Raw genomic sequence first — 25,697 nt, forward strand, 5'->3', positions numbered from 1 at the left:
TTTTCTTTCTTTTTTTGTCCCATCTGATTTGATTTTGTCTCTTTTACTTAGTCTGCCCCCCCTTTAGTGGGTTCTCTCCGGGTACTCCGGGTTCCCCCCATATTAAAAAAACAAACCCCTCTGGGATCTGATCGAAAAGGTTCATAAAAGTCAAGGAAAAAGGTAAAAAGCTCATTGAAAACTTTCTATTTTAAAATCAATCTGTAGCCGCTGTCCGGACAATATGGGATCATATGGGCTATTCAAGTGCCAAGAAAAAAGAAGGAAAACAGAAGACTGATCTAACAGGAAAAGTCAAATGATTAGAAATTCAACACATGGCTGATCCTAAAAAGGAAAGCCTTAAAAGGACATGCCAGGTACTTATTTGTGCTATTTTACTTTTTAAGATATAATCATTTAAATTTTTCGCTGATGACGTCACCATCCCCCATTAAGCTCCGATCTGAGTAGAACATAAGGCTTGTGACTAGACGTCAGGACGCATTACATTTTGTAACACTCGCAGACTGTTAGATTTTCATTTTGAGAAAATTTCCTTCCATTTTCAATTATCTGTTTCTTTCTGTCAGGAAAATAGCAGACTATAATATAATTCCTATAAGTTTTTCTTAAAAAGATTAAAGAGGTGTATGAAAACTTCAGACATCATCCAACACTTTCTTGTGTGTAATTACTGAGGGAATAAAATGTGAAAAGGCCTACCCTGGCAGCTGTAAGCCACTCCAATCTGCTGGCAATCCTGCACCATTGTCACAAAGCTGGAGATTTTGAATTCCTCTGCTGCTTCCTCATCTTCATACTGTCAGGAGAGATGGGAAGATTAGTAATACATGGAGGACAGAGAATGAATTAGATTTCAGGCTTTTCCTGTTAGTCATGTCTTTATCAGGGTCCAGACTCTTTGAAGATGGCATTTGTTCTGTGGCCTCTATAATTGATATGTTTCAGCAGTTAAGCTAAATCTTTTCGGTGCTTTAAATACTTTTTGTTTATATATGCAGATGTTTTGGTAAGCAAACAGCTATGGTGGAGATTTACAGCATGGTCTAAACCCTGTTTTTTGATTTATTTTCACCCCAGGAGTTGTTCTTTCAATGATTTAATTTCAATTCAAAGACCTTTTATTGGTCCCACAGGGTAGTTAAATGTTGTAAATAAAAATCGGTCAGAAGTTGCTTCTGTTAATAGCTGAAGTTCACCTGTAGTGGTCTATCTGGCACCGGATCTGGATAAACCTTTAACATGTACAACGCTCTGTTGTAATTTAACAGTCTGATAATGAATATTCCATTATCAGGGGAATAAATTACATCTTCAAACATTTTGGAAAAGTTAACTGTTATTGAGGGTAATAAGGAGTGCAGAATGACAGCACTGCTCCTTTCCTGCTAAGGTGGTTCAACATAAAATAATCTTTTTGTCTTTTTCTGATTGATATTTGTCCCGTGGAATTTTTACACCTTCAAGTATTTATTTAGGGTTAGACTATTTCACCTCAGATTCCTTTGGTACGTTTTAGTGCTGCAACTTCTAATCAATTATTGAAAATCACTTTCATTTATACATACATAAAAAACCACGGAGCGAGAGGGAGAGATAAATGAGAGCAATCTTTTTTTTTATAAGCAATTAATTAAAAATAAACAGTGTAGCTTTTTTATTTATTGAATTATTATTTTTTTTTATTAAAAGTTAGCTTTTAGATAAATAGACTAATTGATCACAAACAAATTCCCTACTTTTTACAAGTGGACTATAAAAATCACTGCTAACCCAGTGTGTGACGATGCAGAGGACCAGAAATAGAAGAAAACTACTATGGAAGTTAGAGCAGTGCACTTGTGCTCTCAGAAGGTTGCAAGTACCCGGTTTGATCCCCACAGTCTGCACTCTGGCTCCCTTAGCAAGACCCTTAACCCCTCATTGCTTCCCGGGCGACACACAGTGGCAGCCCACTGCTCCCCAAATGGATCATTTAAGCCCGGCGTATACTGAGCGATTTTCGGGCAGACTTTCAGCCTGATCGTGCATCATGAGTCGTGTAGTGTACAGGGGGTTACGAGGGGTGATCAGCCTCTCACAACCACAATCGTGAGGTCGGGAGAAAATCAAACATGTTTCATTTTCTCCCGACCATCGTGGGCAAATCGCTCAATGCGCATGCGCAAAGAAGGATTCTTATTTTTATTCTTCATCTCAGATTTAAACACAGCAGCATTGCAGGGATGCAATGAGTGAAATGCAGTTGTGTGTTTAAAATTGACAGACCATAGCAGCCACTTTTGCTCAGCCCTGTCTTTTTTCCAAATACGTTGTCGTCTTTTCTTTTTAGGGCTTTCAGCACAAAATGGTACAAATTGCCAAGGCAGGGAGTTTCACTTTAGTGAGCTTAGTATTCCCCTTATATTTGTTTGCCTTCCAGATAGACGAGTTAGAGCAGCTCCATCTCACTGTGGAGCTGAGTCCGACGTGGTTTTTAGTTGTACAGTGTGAGCAGGCTGATTGCATGGGAGCGTCGTGCTGCACATACATCGTGAGCTGTGAACTCATACTGTACAACTAAACCCTGCGATTAGTTGTACAGTGTGAGCAGTAGCTGCGTGCAACAACTGAAAAAAAAACAACAACAAAAAAAAAACGCAGTGTACGCCCGGCTTTAAATGCAGCGAGTTTCCCCCTCGTGTGGGGCAATAAAGGGATTTACACACATTTACATTTCATCACGTAGCCCCTCTGTTTTGGCTATTAAAGCTGTTTTTTTTTATCTGCAAAACCTTCGTCAACTTCTACAGCCACTCATTCAATGTAGAGACGTTTTATTTTTAATTCTGCTACATGTAAAAAAAAAATGCATCCTATAAGCCATGGAAGATCCACCACTTGCTGGCAACAGCATTGCTAAGCAACAAATAGCAAGTAAGGTATGATCTGGATACTACTTTACTACAATGGTGGCTTGCAAAGTCCAGAGAGACATTTGTGTTGGGCTGAAACTTGTTTGGATTCCTTCCTTCGCTGGTACTTATTCACACTTATTCAAAAGGTCTGAAGCAAGGGTGGGAACACCAAGTATGGTCCATTTAAGGCAGACCCAATGTGGCAGATCTGAATACACCCTGATAGATTTGTTGAACATCAAGGTTAAGATTTTAGCTTCTTAAGTCCAGGAGGCACTTCAGCCTAAGTCTCCAGCTCCATTCCTTCAGAGCTGCTGTTGTGCAGCGTTTAAAAGTGTCCCTTCTTCAACACATCATAACAAGATGATTGTTAAACTTGAGGGTATGTTGTGGAGCTAATTCAGTCCTTTGATGAGCTGTGTTGGAGAAGGGATTTAGCTAAAAGTTACAGAGCAGTGGCCCCTAAGGAATGGCGATAAAGACTCCTGCACTATGAATTCCCTCTGGCAAAAATTTGGCTCAGAAAGGTTTTATTCCAAAATCTATTGGAATTCATTGATTCTTTTCACTGATTCTTTTCCTGCAACTAGAAACCTGTCTGGTTTCTAGTTGCAGGAAAAGAAACACTCACAAATGATAGATCTGAGGAGGAAGGAAAGTGTTTTTACCTCAGCCTCTGTCATGCAGTACAGATGCAGGTTCCTCCAGTGTGAAACGTAGGGCAACAGGTAACTATAGTTCAGGGGGTTGCAGTATAGATGGACAGACTCTGCCTTTATCAGGATGATCACATCTGACAAGTTGAAACAAAGAATGATTCAGAGGCAGATTCAAATCAAGAACCAGCAGAACAGGACTGGAAAAAAAGCTCACCATCCTGCATTTCTTCAGGTAAATCATCAAGGGCATGCTCCAAGTTTGGTAGATTCCACTCATAGAGTCCGAAGAAAAGGTATTTTGCCAGCTCACTGCATCCCAAATTAAATCTGCTGTCTAATCCTTTTTTGGTAAAAAAAAAAAAAAACACATTAAAGTTTGAAAATTGTTTGGCACAGAAATTAATGTTTTGCTAAAAAAATTCTGGTGCATTCAAACATACCAAGAGAGCACAAGATGCCATCTGGACAGACAGGGCCTCCTTCACAGAGCAGGGCTTGAACTTCACGCAAGCGAGAGCAACTTAAAAAAAAAAAAAGAATGCATTTGTCATCAATTTTAACTATTACTATAAAACATGGAAGTTAAGTTTATGTTCTTTCATCTTTACCTAAGTTAATATTAAAACAAAGAAAGTTAGATTGATTTGTTTTTTTTGTTTGTAAGTAATGTTATTACATTTATTTTCACCACCATTACCACTTTTTAAAATACTTGCTAAAGCATAAGTTCAGGTTTTATGTAATGAATTGGAGTTTTGATACTCATTTCACTTTTAATGGTTGTCATAATATGATGTGGGATGTCAATGTCATGCATAATATGATAATAGGATGTCATGCGACAGACAAAATGAAAGTGGCGCATAGTTTTGAAGTGAAAAGACAGTGACATATGGCTATTTTTGTTTAAACATAAGTAAAGAGCAGTGCATTTTTATTCAGTCCCTATACCAAAACCCCTAAATAAACTCTTATTCAAGACTTTTCAATGGATTTTTTATTCAAACAGATATATACGAGTCAACGTAAGCTAACATTAATGATATATACTGTAGATAGCTGAAATATTAAGGTGAAGTAGCTGCCTCAGCTCATGTTGGAGAATCTTTTGACCGGACAACGATCAGCCCAGTACTCCATAAATCTAGACTTCATTGAAATGTCACTGGTGAAAGAAGACACAGAGACTTTCTGTTTGCCACAAACCAGATGCTCTGGTCAAATAACACCCCCCAAATAAGTTTATTTAACCTGCACTGCTGCACACAGGCTTCCGGAGAAAAAAAAGACCAATGAAACTGGTTATGAAACATGGTTAAGGCTGCATCATGCTACTGTATGGTATGCAATGAGACATAGTAAATGTGTAGGCTGAGCGAAATAAAGTCCTAAACAAAGTACTAATCTAGTAAAAGTTTTCTGGCAACACTTTAAACCTGCTTTATATGTGGCTGCTATTCAGACCTTGACATATTTCCAAAGTAAAATTATAGGTAAAAGATTACATGTTTATAGCTGACATAATCTATAATTGTGAATGCACTTTCCAAATTTGGGTTATTTCACCTACAATTCACATGTGCTTAGAACTTAGAAATTTAGGAAATTGATCAACACAAATTTGACTAAGTAAATCTCATGAAATTTCATTAAAATCCAAGTTTGTATTTGCCACGTCACAAAACAAAAATGTTTAAAGGTTATGTATATTTTGCAAGGCACTGTTCTCAATGTTGTTTGGATTAATACCATCATTTATATAATTTACTCAAAAAAGACTAGTAGAAGTTTCTTATTAAAATGTAACATAACTTACTTATAAGTTAAATAACTAGTAAGCAAGCGTAAACATGTTTTTACACATAAATAACAAGCAGTAACAAACATAACTGCAAACCGATCTGACAGGCGGGTAGGGCTAATGTTAGCCTGGCTAGCTTGACAGCTGCAGTGAGGCTTTTTTTTTTTTTATAATCAGAACTCGATATAAACTGTACCTGATCACGGGGTTGACCCCAGACAACTTTGCGTTTACTCTCCGTATACCGGCCATTGCTGTGCTAGACACAGAGCACAAAAAAGGCGAACACTTTTAGCTATTGCTCTCCATCACCCTGGAGAACGTCCACACAAGATGGCATAGCAACGGCGCGAACCATCTGACACACAGGGGTGTAAGGAAAAAATAAACGGTTTTGCTAATTCAAAACTTTCCCTTGAAAAAATAGTTTATTTATTATAATACTTCTCCCTCATGATTATTTTATAAACATAGTTAATTTCGCTGTAATATGATATAAACATATATTTATCTACTAAGAAGTAACCTCCCTCCATGTTATTCGGTGGTATGTTCCTTTAAGGGGCAGTGTTATCAGCTGTATGCAATAGCAGCTGCGGGTGATGGTGCAACAATTGGTGATATGATGCACTGCAAAAGAAAAGGAAATCATCATATAATGGAAACATTGAAGTTTATACTTAGTCAACTGATATTAATCAGTGTTGTTTTGCATTGTGTAAATTACAAATGGATTTATAAGAAATTTTGTCTGGATTTTATTTGACAAGTAAAATTCCACAAATTCCAAAAAACACTTTTCAGATTTTAATTCAAGTTTAGCGGCTTCACTGTTTCAACATTGAAACATAATAAATTCAGATGCTGATGCAATCTCCACTGTCCAGCAAGCAAAAAGCTGAGAGGGTGAAAATAAAATAAATCAGAGGCCAATGTTTATCTGTATAATCTTTGTCTTAAAGACACTGTGTTATTGCTTTTGGCATTAAACTTTTTTGGGAGCTACTGTATATTCTTCTGTGAACCCAGATATCCAATACATCTTTCAATCATGGCTTGCAAAAGTATTAATTTTTCCTTTGATTTAAATTTTATAGCATTACAATGACAACTTGGGAAAAACTTCACATTATGTGAATTAACAGGAAATGTACCACAGTTTGATTATGATGTGCCCACCATGTTTGAGTGTTTTTGAACTGAGAAAGCTGTCTGGAGTGAAAGGTTTTCAAACTTAGAAAACAAAGTCCAGTGTTTTTGTTGTTGTTGTTGTTTTTTTGGAAAGTTTTACTAGTCTTAGGTTATCTCCATTCAGATTTTTTGCTTGGTTTTGTCTTTTTGAAGGTAAATTTTGAAGTTGCATTTTGTTCTCATCTGACCAAAGATGAGACCTTATTCCAAAGGTACCATATCCCAACTGTATTTTTTCTTCTCACTATTCAAAGACACAATCTATAGAGTGAATGATCAACATTAGTGCTGACAATTCCCCTTGTAAGCTTCAGATCTTTGCAGCTCCCTCAGAGAAGTGACGGACCTTTTGGCTGCTGCTGCGATTAATGCACCTCTGGTCCATTCTGTCACTTTTTTCTTGGTAGTTATGCCATTACTCAGTAAAACTATGAATATTGTTATTTTTTTATATGTCAACATCACTATTCTTGGTACAGTACAGTATATGCTTCCTTGCTGTTGATGATGTTCTCTCTTCATTAAAGATCAGACAACAACATAAATGCTTACATTAAATTTCACAAATCAGTCTGAATTTACCAATTCGATCAATTTTGACAGTAATTAGTTGCAATTTGCAGGGCACACTTTTCAGATTTTTCTTCATTAAAAAAAGTTCAAACCCATGTGTTACTTAGGGTTTGTGCAGGAAATCCCAATCAAATCCCTAGAATTCTGGGGTTGCAATAAAGCTCTATATCAGTGAATAAAAGCACAACGAATAATTGAGCAAATGTATCAAGGAAAATAATCTGTTAAGATAGGAGCTTGTTTGTGTTCACAAGCATGAGGAAGAATCCTTGACTGTGGAGTTTGCATGCTTGGTATGCACTTCCTTAATACTGACAGAACAAGTAGGTGGAATCACAGAGACTTTTTGTCGCAGAGCCAGAGTGTTCGGTTACAGGTGTCACCTTAGACAAGCAATCTGCAGAAGACATGTCCCACGGTAAGTTGATATTAAATGATTTGGGCATTAGTAATCTTTTTTTTTTTTTTTTTTTACCAACTTCAGAAACGAAAAAAAAAGTCTCTTTAAAATGTAGCTGTCTAGTAAAGAGATTTACACAAACTAAACCCGTTTCTATGCTTCGTTTGACAGACGGGCTAAGCAGCACAAAACATGTGATGGCAGTCATTGCCATGACGGAGGAATGGTCATCCTTGACATCTCTGTTCCAGAATAGCTCTGGAGACACATTGTACCAGACAACCTTTAGTTCTATTGGATCAAAACAAGTCTGTGAACTGGTAATGGAGGGGAATTCGATCAGCTTGCACTATTCAGATTTAAAAGAAGATATGTCAGATGAGGATTTTTGCAACAACATTGAGGGCTGCTTCCTGTCTTGCAAAGGGGCAATCAGTGCATTTCTTCTGTTGATCAGAGGTGGCTTTTACACACAAAAGGAGAGAAGAATTGTTGAGATCCTGCAATCCCACTTTGGAGCTGAAGCTTTGAAATACCTTGTAATACTTTCGGTGGAAGACGGAAAAGTTACAGATACACTTGACGACACCCTCCTGGATTTGATAAATGTGTGTGATGGGAGATATTGTCGCATCACAATGTCCACTGCAAGTGGAGGGCTGCATGCATTGCTTGAGATGGTGAATAATGTGCTCACTGAAAACGGTGATTCTGGTTACACCAAAGCCATGCTGGCTGAATCAAAGAGAAGGTGCATGGAGGACTCAGCCATGAACATGCTTAAACAAAAGGTGCAAGAGGCTGAGGAGAAAGAGCGGGTTTTTGTGGAGAAGGTGAAAAAAGAGGAGGAAAGAAGAACCCAGGAAATGGAAGAGCTGAGGGCAAAGCATGCCAAGGAGAGAGAGAAGGAAGCTGAGGAGCAAAGGAAATATGAGACAAAGAGAGAGAGTCTCCAGGAGGCAGTGATTAGCCACAGCTCCATGCTACAGCTCCATGCAAAAGCCCCCCAAGGTAAGTCTTTAGTTTATGATGGGGTTTTTCTTTGTTTTGTAAAAACAAACCGAAGCAATAAAATATAACTAATACATAATTGAATCTGAAGAAGACCCTAAAGTTGTTTTTTTTATCCTCAAAATATTGAGATTTCTTGAATGCTAAGCTGTTAACTATGAATAGTAAAAAAAAAGGTACCGTAAAACTTAAAAGTTTAGTCAGTTTTTGAAAATTTGTGTCTGTCACTATTTCATAAAGAACAAAAAAAGAAAACAAAAAAAAAACATTGTGGTCTTTGTGATCATAGTAGAAATTTAATCCTGGAACTTTAATAAACACTGCTGCATTAATAAATGACACTGAGACTGGAGTATGGAAGCCCAGACTTGGCCCGTATCTGCTGCTTTATTAGGTAGATTAGATGCAATAGATCACTTTGCCTTTTAGAGAAAGCAGCTGAGGGAGATTTGGCTTTTGTGACATGGTGTATTTTGCTGTCTGGATATAGCTGTTAGAAAATGAGTCCACTAATGCCGAAGGGAAAGAAGCAAAAAGGTTAGTCCTTTGCAGTTGACTGCCATATGGTGTTGACCTCTGACTGCCAACAGGGGTACTTTTATTTAACATACTGTTGTATTTATTCAATTATTTTACCCATTCTTTATTACCTCTGACTTAACCAAGCATGTTAATCCATTCAGCTGCTAATCATTAGAAGCCTCTTTTTTAATCAAAAATCCGAACTGCCTATCTGCAGACATCATCCAACGCTTTCTTGTGTGTAATTACTGAGGGAATAAAATGTGAAAAGGCCTACCCTGGCAGCTGTAAGCCACTCCAATCCGCTGGCAATCCTGCACCATTGTCACAAAGCTGGAGATTTTGAATTCCTCTGCTGCTTCCTCATCTTCATACTGTCAGGAGAGGTGGGAAGATTAGTACTACATGGAGGACAGAGAACCCACTGTATCATATTTATGTGTATATATATATATATATATATATATATATATATATATATATATATATATTAGGCCTTTTCAATGCTTTGTATAGTTGCGCATAAATATCCCAGAAGTTTCTAATAAACTGAAACTGTGTCCAGCTTGTCTGGGTCCAACAAATATAACTGTTGTTCAAAGTCTCATGAATTCCCTTTTAAACTAATTTTCATGCTCAACCTCACAATGTCTAGCTGCATTGATACATTTAATGAATAGGTGAACCAACTGTAGAGCTTGGTAAGTATAGGACTTGAATTGTTGGAGCATGGGATTTCTCGAATTTATTACTCATTATTTGTGGTATAAAAAACTCTCTGTTTAAATATAGCTCCATTTTACAGTGACCTGTGCCCCGAGCTTGTCAGCAGAGTCTAGAGCAGACAGCATCAATAGCCTCCCAACATGACTACTGTAAATTATCCCAGTTTAAGTAGAAAAAGCACAAAAGTTTGTTCCTGCTGCAGAAAACATATCAAATCTGCAACACTCAATGTGTCTCTGACCAAAGCCAATTTCTAACCATGGTCTGAATGTTTCCACTGTCTGAGGGAGAGAAGTTTTAAGAACCAGATCAAAATGCTGGTTTGGTCTCAATGGGTAATGATTGAAGGGTTGTATGTTAAAAGTAGCAGATAAAGCAAAAATAAAATGCATTTTCAAAAAAAGGATTTTAAAATGCAAGTTGAAAAAGAAAATGGAAAAGGGAATAACTTTTTAAAATGTGGGAATAGTAAACATATTTATTTATGAATTTTGTTTTTTAAATTAACATTTAGAAATAGGATTTGAAAATAAATGTAAAAATTCTCTTCAATAATTAAAATTAAAATGTGCAATTAGAAAACGCTTTTAATTTTTTTTTCAGATTTCATGATTTAAATGTTAACTTTGAAATGTCTGAATTTCTTTTTCAGTGACTCTCTAAGGTCCTTCATAGCTCCCCCTTGATTTAAAAGAACATTTTCACATCCTGCATTACAACAATTTTTTGAAAGTTTAACAAATAACAGTCAACTGCATTAGACCGTACTGCAATAAAATGAACTACAATTCCCTTTAAATCACAAATTTGCCTCTTTTAAAGTGTGATTGTTTTAAATGCATAAGGAAGGATGTTCTTTTTCTGGGTGGATCATAGAAATAAGTGGTCCTCCTAATTGTCAATCATTCTAGTGTTTATGTTAGACCGTCCTACATGCTTGTCCATCATTTTCACTTACCGGTGGTAGTCTGACACACTGGAAAAATTACACATCTTCTTTTGAAAAGGAAGCTTGTATGAGCAATGCAAACAACAACTTTTAAACAGAGTGTGCATGAGGAGAAATAGGCTTGTGCATGCTCTCACACACGTTGAATAGGTGTTCCCTCTCGGGAGGGGGTACAGGGTTGCGCATATGCATTTTTTTTAAGTAGAGAGGGCAGGTCTTGTCAAAAATTTGAAAAATCCTCCACTATAGTTTTAAGTGTTCGGGTTTATTTTGCTGTGTAACAGAATTCATCAACATCATCAATATATATTTTATATGATTGGCCACACATAAACCCTACATAAAACCCTTTCCTTGTTATACAGATATTTTTTGTTCCCAAGACAAACACAGTCTAGCACCCCTCAGTGAATCTGCATCTTTTTAGCAGATAGTCTTTACTCTGGATATCCTGAAATGCAGCAAGCTGGATATTAAAGTTATACTGAACTAAGTTCAGCTGATATGCAAAGTATTATAGCTTACAGCTTTAATAATTACAAACTATAATCTAGTGCAACATTTATACCACACACATTTAGCAAACCTTGAACGCTTAATGTTTAAAAGCTACACAGTCTATCATTGTCACTAAATCCAATGACACTGGTTATGTGTGATGTTTTCCATCTATTTTACTATTCAATGCGTGCTAGCTTGAAACTGCAGGGCTGAATGGTTTAAATGGCAAAAATATAAACTAAATCACATTTGCTTGTTTTCCATTGGTCCTCTACACAGAGATAAGGAAATAAAAAAGTTAAGTCATGAAGCGAAATCCTTTGTCTTGGGAAACTCCCTGTTTGATTGTGGTGTCACCAAGCTGCAAAAGCAGTCAGCCCCCAGGGCTCTCGAAGTCTCACTTGAACCAGAAAGTAGTCGCTTTGGTCTTGTTTTCAAAAGGCTTAACTCTTTTGTTCTCCCTGCAACAATTTCTCCTCTGGGAAACACTATCAATGAGCCCCCCAAGGGCTTCAACACCTGCTTAAGCTTTTTAATACGTTTCTCAAGATCTGTTGCAGACAGAGAGAATCCTGAAATGGTTTAAATTAGTCATGTTGTTAGAGAAGCAATTACTACTCAGGAATTAGGTTTTAAATATGTCCTAAGATGAGCATCCAGGCAAATAACCTAGAGTTTTTTCAAGGTTGCATAACCCAACCACAAGAGGGTATCATTGACTTTACTAAGTTTTATGTTGGGTTATGTGTTTGAGCTTAAAATTGTATTCTGTTGCTCATATTGGGTTTCTTTGGCTGGTTAATCAAAATGATCTACTCTAAATTACAGGGTGTCCTTGCCAACAATCTTCGATAGGAACCGAAAAATGTAGGAGAAACAGGAAACATAATGTGAATTCCAGACAAATTACTTCCTTTTACCTAAGAAATAAGCTCAGCTGACGAGCAAGGACCAATTCCTGACTTCTGTGTCTTAAAATCCATCTTGTATTAAAATACATTATTAGAATTCATGCCAATGCCTTTAATTCTGCTAGTTTGTGCAAAGGAGTTCATAAAACTTTGAGAAGCATCTTTTGCTGAACTGGAACTATTCAGAATGGTGCATGAGTGATGGAGTAAAGGGGCAGCTTTTAAAAATCTCTTTAAATCTCCTCAATATGGAACATTGGTGTTTTAGACTTAAGGCTTTGTTATCAGTTTATATGCAGCATCTTAGTTGCACTAATTAATTTTCCAGAAATATTTTTTTATATTAAAATTAAAATTTATTCTACTTTAAGGCTGATGCTAATGGTCCAAGAGGAACCAACACTAAAAACCCCAAATTGGGGTCTTGTGTGTGTGTGTTTTTTTTTTTTACTTTTCTGTTAGGCTTTTATGTTGTCCAGTTGACATTTTAGAGGTGCTGATGATCTCTCAGGCCTCCAGAGAGCCGCTTATTCTTTGTTTTTCCTTTTTTAAGGCAGAAAGCAGAAAAAAAAACCTTAATAATGGGAAAGAGTGTAGAAACTTTGGTCTCATATAGAAAATGACTGAAACTATTCCTGTGGGTTTCCCATTGCTACTTACTGTAAATTCCTTTTCTGCCTTTTTCCACTGACTTCGTTTTAGAAGAATTTTCTTCTCGTTTATTCTGTTATTTTTTCTCACTTCTTAGCTTTTTTTGTAGTTCTTTTGACTTTAACAGTTCTTTTTATTCTGTTTTTGGTCTTTAAGGTGATGAAACAAAGAAGATCTCTGGTGTTCTGTTGGGCCTCACTGGCAGTGGGAAGTCATCTGCTCTCAATCTGATCTTAACCAGGGGAGGCAGTCTTTACTCGATTAATAGCTCCTGTCACGACCAGGCCTTGCCAACCATGTCATGTGAGAGAAAGGAGATTTTCACTGGAAGTAAGCGGCTCATCCTGGTGGACACCCCTGAACTGTGGGATGAAGATGGGGTGGAGAACATAGAGCTGGTGAAAGACTGCCTTGCCTTAGCCCTACCTGGTCCCCACTTCTTCCTGCTGGTGCTCCAGGTGGGACGCTTCACCCAAGGCGAGAGTGAAATGCTTGGACATGTGCAGAGGATCTTTGGAAGAGACGTGGCAGAACACTCTATTATTTTGTTTGTCCATTTTGATAACAACCAACACAAGCCTCTGAAAATCAATGACTATGTGGCTGGAGCTCACTCAGCCTTGCAGGATTTTATTCGGAAGTGTGGGAGCAGATATTATATGTTGAATGTGACGAAGTCCCATAACGGTTTGAGTTATCCCCAGGTGAAGGAGCTGCTTTCGGGAATCGACAAACTGGTGGCCTCACATGGAGGTCAAGCTTATTCGGTGAAGAGATTTTCCTCACAAGAGCTCCAGGAAAGAAATAACGCCATGACAGATAGAAAAGAGGGAGCATATTTATTAGGAGATAATTAATTTTCCTTCCTAACTGGTGAAGTGTAAAAACGCCATGCATGAGCAATATAGGGTAAAGTAACCTCCATAAAAAGGGTCTTATATAGATAGACATGCATATATTAGATTAAGATGTGTTTAATATTTGGTGTTTGCTTAAGTCACAGCTATTTGATATCTCTTTATTTTATTATGCTTATAGGGTGGTGTAGAATAGGTTTCCCTTTGCTAGTCTGAAGGTCCTCTGTAAGAGCCGCTTTCTGCAGCTTTAAGGAGAAGTTTGTTCTCCAAGCAAGATAATCTGAACTTCATGCACTTTTAATAAATGATCGGTAATGTAAAAAGAATGTTGTAAACATGTTATGGTGGTAGAGTTTTTTTTTTCTAAACAGATAAAAGCTGCAGATTCACATTAACGGTATGCATGTCTGCTGAGCCAAGAAAGAGTGATGAAGTACAGCTGCTCTGTATTTACTTCTGGTGTTCATGGAGTTTTTCCTGCCTGTTTCTTAGTTTGTGTTTTTGAGGGGTTGCCTGAGACATATACGACTGTTACTTAAAAAACATTCTTAAAAAAAACAGTGCTAGATGTAACCTTTATTGTTTTTTTTTCCTAATGTGCTTTTCCATCAACTGCACAGATTACAATAAAATGTTATAATTTTAAATGCAAACCCTGTTTTTTGACTTAACATATTTCCCTTTGTCAAAGCTAACTGGTATCATTCTTGTTTCTCTGGCTTAGGGAATCTTTTGTGTTTGTCTTTTCATTTTAAGCATTATTTAATTTAATGGGGCTCATTACAACGTGCCGTTTCATTTTTAAAAGAGATAGCTACAAGTTTTTCTCCTTCCGGCTGGAAGTTGGCACGTTGGGCTCGCCTTCACACCTTCCAACCTTTAATGCCACTGTTTTAACCAGCTGTTTTTTTTAGATTGTCCAAAGCTAACACTGAGGTAGTGGTAGCCATGGTTATCATTTGCAAACAAACTTACCTGTCCAGAAGGAAAGCAGTAACCTCTGCATGACTTCCCATTTGCTTCCTTAGTTACGTATTTTGGACCAGTAAAGATAAAAAAAATCAAATAAAATAAAAAACGTACTACACCTCCAACCTAAATGAATAGCCTCAATTGATAACAGGTAATTGAAATAAGTTGGTCCATGTAATTTATTTGAGTAGTTCAAGTTGTAACTTATAAACTTAATAAATTAAGTTGGATCTACTTGATTTAGTTACTTTTTTTTTTACCAAATGAGGCAATTCATTTAAGTTGGAGCAGCATTTTCTTTTTTAGAGCATACACATTTTTCTGTTGAATTACTGCTTTTATTGTGCACCAGTCCAGACATTCTGTGTATCATTGTTTTGATGAAAAAATTTTACCTATGATATTTAAAGTTTACCATATAAACAACTCTGGTTGTTCATAATTATGGAGGGAAAAGGAGCATGGTTTCTTTTACCAATAGAAAGCATTTGTTTGAATTTAGCCACCAAGAGTGTTTTTTTTTTTAATAATATAATTGTTTCTATCTTGTCTTTATCAACTTGGCACACTTGCCTGAAATATTTGCTGATTCTTCATTGCAAAATGTCTGAACTAAATTAGATTTAATACTGGACTTTGACTAGGACATCCTAACACATATCCAAGTTTGTTATTAAGTTTTCTTTGAGTTCTCAGTTTCATGTTGATTCATGTTTTTATTTGTTTTCTAGTTTTATTGGTTTAATTCCTATTTTGTTGTGTTCTCTGGATGTATTTGAATTCTTAGGTTTTTCTTTGTTGTCCTCTGTTGCCCTCTTGTGTTGGTCCCCTTTTCCCTAGCTCCTTTCTAGAAGCCTCTGTTCATACCTGCTCCCGATCAGCTCGTTAGTCCTGTCTTTGTTCAGTCTCCCATAAATACTCTCCCTGTGCAGTTCCTCAGTGCTGGTTCCTCATCTTTCCTCAGCTCCTGGTGCATGTCTTTCCTGATGTCTCTTTGGTTCTGGTTTGTCTTGCATTTTTAAGTTGGATTTTTGGATTCCTGCCTCTGTTACCTATGAACACTACTCCATTAATACTACAAGAACTCACCTCTGCCTCCCTGCCTCTGCATTTGGGTCCTCAAAACCTCAACCAAATCCTGTCATCTTTTCTTCAGTTTGCTTATTTAATTTGCAGATAATAAATATCGTGAAATATCGTTAAGAAATAAAAAGAAAGTCCAGTTGTCTTTTATGTAAGCATATAGGATTGCCTCCTTCTTTTCCAAAACTAAGTAGTTTTTGTAATAACAGGATTTGTAAAGCTCATAACTAATAGCTGAAGTGTTGACAGATTTCTGCACCTAAACTGTACATTTCTTTATCTCAGAATTAAATTTTGTTTGAAATGTGACAACATTTGAGAGAAACTGAAAATGACTGGCATAGATTTACAAAGCACGATAAAGGAGACTGAACTCAATAAGGGAAACATGAAAGAATAATAACAAAACTGGTATTTAATTCTTTGGTTTAAAAGAAGGTGAGATACAGGTGTGAAATCTATCCGATCATACATGAGTTTGCAGCATGCGCTATAATGTGTGACTGAATTAAAAAAGGAAACATTTATTGTTTATACTGTAACTTGCTCGTATATGTGAAGCCTGCCTTTAACTGCTTTGCTCTGGAGCTGCAGTTGTCTGAGTGGCCATCGTTTCATCTATCCACTGAGTGTAGTGGGAGATGATGGTGTAAACGCCAGGCTTTTTTAGTTGGCCACACTTTTTCCCTCCATTGGAGGTAATACCAACAGCAGTGCCATTAAAAAGCAGAGGACCTCCAGAATCCCCCTAAAAGGAAAAGAACAACAAAAAACAGCAGAACTGTAAGAGCACTTTTACTAGAAATATATTTTATAACATAAGAATATTTATAATTTATGGAAAAAAATAACATAGAGGTCACAACTTACATCGCAGCTGTCTTCCACTCCATGAGAGTGACCACAGCTGTCTCGGCACACTTTATGGGCACATATCATGTTATTGGTAAACTTTCTTCCAAAGTAGTCAGTGCGCCTGCATTTCGCTGGGCTGATCACCTCAATGGACACCTCATTGAGCTTATCTGGCCTTGACCCCAGATTGTCAAGTGAACCCCAACCAGCGGTTTCAACCACTGTGCCCGGGTCGGGGTTTGTTCCTCCTGTTCGCAGGAATTCTACAGCTCTAACAGCGTCAGAGGCAATAAACGGCCGATCCAACTGTAAAATGATCACACAAAATACAAGAAGTAGATATTTATATTAACTAATTAATATATTCAAATCCAACCAATTGATCGATTGAACATTTGAAACTAGCGGCATTCTGAGCAAACCTTCCCTGGCTGATCTTCTGACTTGTTCATAGGTGCATTACAAATTATTATTATTTTAGTTTTCAGGGCAATAACACTTAAGAATATGGCTGCAGGCGATCTAATAGAGCTGTTCCAAATCAAACTAAAATAGTAATATTTAAAAACTTGATAAGCAAAGCAACTCATTTTATTGAACACCTAAAAGTGCATCAAGAGAAATGCTTTCATGCTTCTAAGTTTTAATACTTTTAAGAAATTTCAGTAATTCTCAACTGGTGGATCTCTATTTCAGACAATCCTGACCATAATGTTCCCCTTACCTTGATCAGAGCAATGTCATTATCATAATTGTCTATGCTGAAGTCAGGATGATTGTGCAGCTCCAAAATGTCAAATGTTTGCTTCGTATCTTCAGCTTCACTCAAAGAATGGAGACCCAGCACTACCTTTCTTCCATTTGCTCTGGACAAAAAGTACAAAAATATTAAAGGAAAAAAAATCTGATTTCATAAAAAGTTCTGCTCTGTAAAAAAAATCACAATGGTTGGGAAGTAAATTCATTTGCAAGTGGAAAACAAAATCCCTCAGGGTGATGTCTCTGGAGGTTAGACGAATGTTCCCTCACCCGTTTGGCATACAGTGGACTGCAGTCATCACCCACTGATCTGCGATTACAAATCCTCCACATTCATGCTTCAGCCTGCCTCCCTCCTGTGGTACCTGAATGGAGGCCATATAGGGTCGAGAGTGTGACACTGCCTCTCTGCCACCGATTATACCCTCACCTGAAGGAATTCACAGCCACATTTTACACCTTTTAAAATGATTCAAGGCATGACAATGAATCAAACTCAAATCCTACTATGCTGCAGGAAAAAGCATCTGAAAAGACTCACCATGTGAAATGAGGGCAATAAAAAAAACAGTAGTCCCTAGAAGCATTTGTTTCTCCGACATCATGGTGGTGTTGTAACTAACCCCTGAAACAGAAACGTCTCTTTTAAAGCCTTCCTCCCCAAAGAGAGGGAACATAAATCATGAAGACGTTGTGCAAGAGAGAAGTGGGGGTGCAGAATTCCTTCTTGTCTCTGTTTTCTTGGAACAAAGGCAGGACAACATAAAACACTGAAGAAAAGCCCTGCTTCTTCTCAGCAAGAACACATTGAAGTTTGTGTGTAAGATTCAAATGTTGCATAAATCCTGCCAGTGAGACAGAAAAGAGAAACAGAATTATGTTATCTTGAAATTGCATAATGTTTAGATTTGGTCCGCTCTGAAACCGATAAAGCTGAACGATAAATAAAAACAGAATTTTGTTCTGACATCTCCCTAACCCTCCCTAATACAGGAGGAAAAAAAAGCAGGACCAAACTTTTTTTTTTTTCTGTTTTGCCAATAAATTCTTCTTTGATGTCTTTAAAAATACACCATTGAAGTCAGTAATTAGATCTAAGAGCATTTTCTGTGAAATACTATTTACTCCTGTAATGTTGGCTCTCCTTATTTATTTAAATGTTGCAAATTAGCAAACACATGTTTGAGAAAACAGCAGGTAAGTGTCAGGACTCTAAACGTTGAGCCTAGAATTCAGGCAGACAGACTGAAGTGATTATAAAAAGTTTTTATTAATTGCTCTGAGATCTGCATCTCGTTAGCTAGGACTAGATGACTGGAATCTCTGTAGACATGGCAGGTAAGTTAATGGGCGAGAGGCGGGGTACACCCTAGACAGGTCGCCAGTCCATCACAGCCCCATAAAGTCTCATGTTATATATGACATCAACATCTTGATGGTCTTATTATCCTGCTGATGAACTGTTTATTTAGTTAAGGCATCGAGAATGGATGCATCTAAGGCCCAGTCCATGGTTCCGAAAAAAAAAAGTTGCATCTGTAAGATTGTACAAAACACCAAAGATTATGCTGTAGTTAACATGCAGCTCCCTTTGGTGGCAGCTTAAACCACAAAACATCTATGTTGTTACACCTACCACCTTTTCTCTGTGTGGACAGGGCCTTAAATTAGCAGGGTGGGATCTCACGAGGAAGGGACTTGGAAAACTTTATTTCCACATTGTTTGATAATTTACAACATTTTGATAAAACAAAAAAAGCAAAAATAAAGGAAATCTGTTAGAGGAGAAAAAGCATCTTCACTAAACCATAAATGATTTTCTTCTTGCAAGTAGGAATAGCAAACCGATCAGCTTATTGTTAAAGACGTTTTCAGCACAGTGAAATTACCACCATATTACTTATTTCAAAATATTATTCTTCAGCAGTGTACGTGTACATTTAATTAATCAATTGTTATTTTCTTTTAAATCAGAAAAATCTCCCCCAAGTGTTTGGTGTTTTGGATGGTTCTAATGTAGAGGTAGAAAAGGATGGCTGGCCTATTGATGTTATCACCTGTATTTAATGAAGGAATACAGAGACACCTTCCACCCAGTAGGGGTTTAAAACGTTATGCAATTGACCAGCAGAGCCAGCTCAAATGTCTGCATTAAAAACATTTTTTTATGGATCTGATGTATGTAATATCTTATTCTAAATATCATGTTTTCATTTCAAAACATCAGTATAACAGAGCTACTATATTTCATGGGTTTTACTTTGTGAATTTTCAGAAATATTCTAACTTGGTGAATATATCTGTATATCTTCAACTCTAAAAAGGCTAAAGCTGTTTTCTGTGCCTGCTTGGAGAAACTAGAGGATATATGGGGTGATGGTAATGAGATTTGACATAAAACACTAACTACTGTTGAAGCTGTGGGAAAGAAGCATCCATACCATTTAAATTAGAAAAGCTGTGCAACTCTTTAGTTGGACAGGATTTCCATTAGAATAAACATAGAAACAGAAAGATGATAGTGCTGCAACTATCAATGTCTATAAATCAGGACAGAGAGAAGTTACAGTGACTTGCAAAAAATTCACACCCTTTGATTGTTACCAAATTTTGTCACATTACAATGTTCAGCCTCTGCTTTTTGGAACCACCTACTATAACAACAAGTCTTTTACTGTACGTTTCTACCAGCTTTGTATTTCTATTGACATGTTTTTGCCCATTTTTCTTTGCAAAACAAGTCAAACTCTATCAGATTAGATGTCAGATTAGATGGAGAAGTTTTGGACCAGTTTTTCAACCAAGTTTTTACTTCTGGATGTTGACTGGGCGGTTTTAAAACATGCGTATTCTTTGTTTTAACCCGTTCAATTGTTCTGCTGGAAGGAATACATCTGCCCCAGTGTCAAGTCCTTTGCAAACTCTAACAGGCTGTCTTCCTTTATTTGGCCTTAATATATATTCCCTTCAACTCAGACCATCTTTTCTGTCTTTGGTGAAGAGAAGTACCCTTAGAGAATGATGCTTCCACCACCATGTTGGACAATGAGGAAGATGTGTTCAGATTGCTGTGTTACAATGTTCTCATAGAGTGTTTTGCATTTTTGTATCATGTTACCAAAATGGACAAACCAAGTCTAAAGCAGCATAACTATAGAGATAGCTCAGGATAACCTGAGGTACTCTAACAGGTTGTCTGCCTCACGGACTAAAACTGGTAGTTGGTTCCACAGGAGAGGAGCCTGATTACTAAAAGATCTGCCGTATTCTACTTTTAGAAATTCTAGGAACCACTAGTGAACCGACAGATTGAGAGAAAGGTGCTCTACTGGGAACATAAGGAACTATCATATCTCTGATATATAAGATGGAGCTTGGCTATTTAAAGCTGCATATGTGAGATTCTAAAATGGATTAAAGCCAATGATCAGCTCATAATTATTTTAAAGATCTAAGAAAAAAATGACAATTTCTTGAAGAAAGTGCTAATATAAGAATATTAGCGTGTGGTTATGAGGAACTGAACATTTTAGTGCAGACTTGGAACTGCTGGGTCAGTCACTTGGTGTGAACAACACTAGCTGCATGTGCAAAGAGGGCTCTCTTGTGTTGCTATTTCTGGACATAATGCCCTGCAGCATAAAAAAAGCTGCAGTATGAATTTCCTTCATATCCAATGCAAACCCAACACCCAGGTTGACAGGGAGCTGGCCAGCCTTATAAAATGCAACCACAGAGGCTTTATGTGTAATTAATGTCGAAAGGATTTTTCTTTATATATGTTTTCAAATTATGCAGAATATATCATTAAAAAATGTGCCATAGTTTGTGGCAAGTGAAACAGCAAAGTGTACATCTACAAAAACTACTGTAGAGTCAGTAATGTTTTTACAGCCAATGAAAGGTTTAACCAGAGAGTTATCCTTTGTTGAACTCTTGCTGCCCTCTGTAGGTACAACGGAGGACTACAAGAAGAAAATACTTGAATTGAAAAAGCTTTTAGAGGTTTCTGTGTATCATTTATCTTGATTACTTTGTATTTTAAGTTATAAGGAAGTACTACAATATTGAAACAAAACTAATAATCCTAATAAAGCTTTCACACCACAACAAATGTTTGAAATATTACATCATAACCGCAACGAGTCATGTATTTTATTAAGCTTTTATGTGATAGACAAGCAAAGACAAGGGAAATTCTACAGAGGGAGGGAAAATAATGCACAGTTTTTAAACCTTTTCAATAAAACAATCTGGAAATTAAGGTAGACATTTGTATTTAACCCCTGTTTACAGTTTAAACTTTCAGTGGATCTCTATAGCAGCTTAACTCTGAATTAATGAAGAGCAACTGAATGAAACTGTAACACTTAATATGCATTTTAGTTAATTTCTGTTCCTTTATCTTTATTTTGGTCAGCAAAACAAATGTAACAATTATCAATTCAGTAAACTACATGCAACATTTAGTTAAGGACAGAGACCAAAACAGTCTATGCAAAAGTAAGACATAGGCTATCCCTTTTACAATTTATAGTTGAAAGTTACCAACATATTCTTGCTTATGCAAAGTGAAAAAGACTTTCTTTTTTGCAGATACCAACGAGTCTCAGAAAAGCATCTGACTGAAAAGGCCCTGTTGGTGTATTTTATTTCAACATCATCTCTTAACATAAATTCTTGAGCATTGCCACCATTTTTCAGTTAAACTTGTGTCTGTACTTTGACTGGACCATTCTAACTCATCATGTTTGACATAACCCATTCTACTAGAATTCTGCTACAAATTTTACTTTTAGGAATGCGGTCCTCTTTGAAAGTGATCATCTTCTCTAGTTTTGATTCTTTTTATATGGATAATGCTTTAGCCAAATCCATATCTTCATCAATTCAGAGCTGAAGAAAAACATCCCCACAGCATGATGCTGCAACCATCATGCTTCAGAGTGGGGTTGGTTATATGAGGTCTTCTGTCATGCAGTCCACCTCAGCAGATGATTATTGACCAGTGCACCAGAGGAAGATCAAAGATAGGTAGGTCATTTTATAACCTACCCTGCAGTAAACTTCTCTACAGCCTCTCATTTGATGTTTTTCTTGGTCTCCTTTTCTCAGTAATATCATGTAACAAACTGCAGAACATTTAGATGCATAGAAGGAATAAACCAAACAGGTGACCTCTAAGGCTAACTCCTTATTTTGGGCTTTAGATACTATGGCAATGTACTGTACACCCCATGAATCTTGAAATAATTTGGGTTTCTCAAATATTCAGTCAATATTACATTGCCTGATGTTGCGGAGGTCCAACTTGATGCATCACATTACATGTAATCTAGAAAAGGTATCTCAGCACCTAACATGCTTACAACTACAGTTCTGCACGACAAATGACAATTTCGATGTCCACCTAAAAACTTCATATTCAACAAGAAGTTTTACTCTTTTTTGAGAAACTCATAATATCTAGATTTAAGCATCCCTCCACCTTAAATCTTGGCCTTTAATGCAACATCGTTGCTTAGACTTTCCATTGTCAGGTAAATATCATTGTAGTCAACATGAGATGAATTACAACTACAACTACAGCCCTGAGCAACCAAGCCCACCCAGCCAGGCGTGCGTGTTCATCTGTTACATTTGTGCGTGCGTGTGTGTTTGTGCAGACATCCATATCTGATCATCCTTGTGTGTGGTCTGGAACTGAACCAGCTATCAGAGATGAGTTAAAGTCATTTTCTGCTTATTTTTTTCCCCCTGCAGCTTTCATTACTCTTTCGTTCCCTTTCTCTCTCTCCTCCCTTGTTCGCTCGTTCCACCACCTCTTCCTCTCATTCTCAGACACTGAGTCAGCAGCCTGTCAGTGTGTCTGGCAGCTTTTCGTTCAGTCTGTCAGTCATTCATTCAGCTCCACTATTTACGTCTTTGATCTCTCCTCGCTATTGGCTCAGTGGAGCAGACGGTGGTATCTTCTCGTTTGGTTTCAAACTTAACAGAACACCGTGAGCACTATAAAAATCCTAAATCCTGAAAACAATAAAAAAAAGGAAACAACATAGACACATAGTTTTCTTTTTATGTTTCCAGTGGGACAAAAAAAGTCTACCTTGATAATGACTTCAAACAGCTTGAACGTTTAAAAGCCTAAAACTGTTGTTTATCATGTAGAAACTTATTTCCATGCGCTTCATCATCTACAATAAAATAAGTGATATCTGAATAAAGGCACACTTAGCCATGGTTACGGTAACTTGCATATTTTTGTTTACAACCAAAGACTATAAATTGCTTTCATTGACAGATACATTTTATGCATAGTTTTGAAGTGTATTAATTTATACTGTTTTTTTTATAAAATATAAAAATGCATTTAGTAAGCGTTACTCTAAGACCCTGAATAAAATGCGCAACTCCAATCGTCTATGATCCTGCAAAGTTAAAGGGACCCAAACCTACTTCAACATGTTGGCCTATTTTGCAATTTTCCTGCATAGAATTTGCCATCTGTGAAACATAAAAACTCTTAGTTCATACTGCAGATTTTTTTTTTTTATCTTGTGTTATATATAAAAAAGCTGGGTTTATGACACCTTTCGGTCTCACTGAACTGGAACCTATAGTGTAAAAACAGCAAGGCTAACATTAGACCTATTTACACTACCCTTTTTGAAACCGTGCCGAGATCGGTACTTCTATGGTAACCGAGATAACTGTTGAGTGTAAATGGCATGCACAACTGAACTGGACCATGCCAGAAACAACTAAACCGCGCAGAGCCCTACTACTGAACTAGTACCATGTTAGTGCGGTTCAGTTCTGGCACGGTTCCCAGATAACAAAGAGCGCATGAGCAGTCGTTACAGTCAGCCTCCGAAATGAAATTTCAGATATTCATGAAAATACTAGCTTCCCCACTTTGACAAATGAGTCCAGGTATGATTCTGCTTAGCAGTGTGATGAGCCTCAACGTCTGTCGTTGTTTCCTGCATATGTAAGCCCTGATTAGTCTATAGTTTCTCGTATCCACTTTCCAAAAGCCGACTCTGTCAAGTAAATTCACCAAAGGCTGCCTTCTTCGCCTGAAAACTTCCTGAACGTTGATTTGCTTGTCTACCTCCAGAGAGCAGTAGTACCATAGATCGCCACTTGGAGGCAAGGAACCGTGCTAGCGTTGTGTGTAAACAGTCGTAAGGAACCAAGCTCGGCATGGTTAACTGATCCAAGCTCGGCACAGATTGGTTTTCAGAGAGTAGTGTAAATGGGGCTATTTCCAGAACTGTTTATTATTGTTTTGCATTCTGTGTTGCCAACTGAGCACTTTTGTATAAAGTTTTCAGACCCCTCTGGCACCTCTATTTAAAAGAAGGCCTAGCGCCAAATCCAGCTATTTTTTTCTGTGTTAATGGAGACATTGGTGACACAAAAGCACCGAACTCTGTCCAGCGAGTGGATATTTAAGCCCGCCTCACTGTCTCTCTATCTTACTCTTCTCTGTTGTCATGAAGAGCAGGCTATCTGTACTGCAAGAGTTAACCTTTTCACTTCAGTACAGATGGCAAATAAAACATGCATGTGCAATTTTTGAACTGACAGAGTTAGTCTTTATTATTTGTCACTGCTCTTGGGTAGCACCAGCGGGCCGCTGCGACAACAAATCCCTTGATGCTTTGCGAGGACATCTCTCCTAGCAAAGTCTTTTGGGATATATCTGCACGTCTAGTGACCATGGATGATCAATACTTTTCAAAGTGCAATGTGGGAAATTTCAAGTCCACTACTTTTTCATCTACTAGACGTTTGGACACTAATTTAATTCAATTTAATTTAGTTTATTAATATAGCGCCAATTCACAACACATGGCATCTCAAGGCACTTTACAGTTCACTAGATCATACAGTCAAATTTATTCAAAATTTTCTAACGAAAACCAGTTTATTGAATCGACTCATTGACTCATTTAAAATTATGTTGCTCAGTAGAGCAGTGGGTAGCACAGTTGCCTTGCAGCAAGAAGGTTCTGGGTTCAATTCCCGGCCCAGGGTCTTTCTGCATGGAGTTTACATATTCTCCCTGAGCATGCGTGGGTTATCTCCAGGTACTCTTCTAAGGGGACTTTAGAGAAGTCTAAGTCTACGGGGACTTTAGAGAAGTCCCCTTAGGTGGGATTGTGTGCGTGAACGGTTGTTTGTCTCTGTGTTGCCCTGCGATGGACTGACGACCTGTCCAGGGTGTACCTCACCTCTTGCCCATTGACTGCTGGAGATAGGCACCAGCACCCCTCGCGACCCCACTTGAGATAAGCGTGTAAGAAAATGGATGGATCCTTTTAAGATTTGTCTTTGGTCCAACAAACCTGAATCACATAACTGAAGATG

The 25,697-nt window shown here is 37.4% G+C and overlaps 3 protein-coding genes across 3 annotated transcripts; 1 reads left to right on the forward strand and 2 right to left on the reverse strand.

Annotated features, from left to right (window-relative positions):
- Positions 1-6: 6 nt before the first annotated feature.
- Positions 7-5,691, reverse strand: LOC107087108 (uncharacterized protein C20orf194-like). Its single transcript, XM_015378478.1, has 5 exons — positions 5,557-5,691; positions 4,000-4,079; positions 3,774-3,899; positions 3,569-3,693; positions 7-802 (listed from the first exon to the last, which is right to left on the reverse strand). Exons 1-5 carry the CDS (start codon positions 5,610-5,612, stop codon positions 674-676), a joined length of 516 nt encoding a protein of 171 aa, XP_015233964.1. The 5' UTR covers positions 5,613-5,691; the 3' UTR covers positions 7-673.
- A 1,751-nt stretch (positions 5,692-7,442) lies between these two features.
- On the forward strand, positions 7,443-14,271 carry LOC107087102. Its single transcript, XM_015378473.1, has 3 exons — positions 7,443-7,542; positions 7,696-8,535; positions 12,952-14,271. The coding sequence occupies exons 1-3, from the start codon at positions 7,533-7,535 to the stop codon at positions 13,650-13,652; spliced, it is 1,551 nt and encodes a 516-aa protein (XP_015233959.1). The 5' UTR covers positions 7,443-7,532; the 3' UTR covers positions 13,653-14,271.
- A 1,830-nt stretch (positions 14,272-16,101) lies between these two features.
- Positions 16,102-18,014, reverse strand: LOC107087104 (complement factor D-like). Its single transcript, XM_015378475.1, has 5 exons — positions 17,863-18,014; positions 17,592-17,751; positions 17,287-17,428; positions 16,578-16,868; positions 16,102-16,455 (listed from the first exon to the last, which is right to left on the reverse strand). The coding sequence occupies exons 1-5, from the start codon at positions 17,996-17,998 to the stop codon at positions 16,276-16,278; spliced, it is 909 nt and encodes a 302-aa protein (XP_015233961.1). The 5' UTR covers positions 17,999-18,014; the 3' UTR covers positions 16,102-16,275.
- Positions 18,015-25,697: the final 7,683 nt, after the last annotated feature.

This window comes from Cyprinodon variegatus, unplaced genomic scaffold (assembly GCF_000732505.1).
Source record: "Cyprinodon variegatus isolate N-32 unplaced genomic scaffold, C_variegatus-1.0 Scaffold173, whole genome shotgun sequence".
NCBI lineage: Eukaryota > Metazoa > Chordata > Actinopteri > Cyprinodontiformes > Cyprinodontidae > Cyprinodon > Cyprinodon variegatus.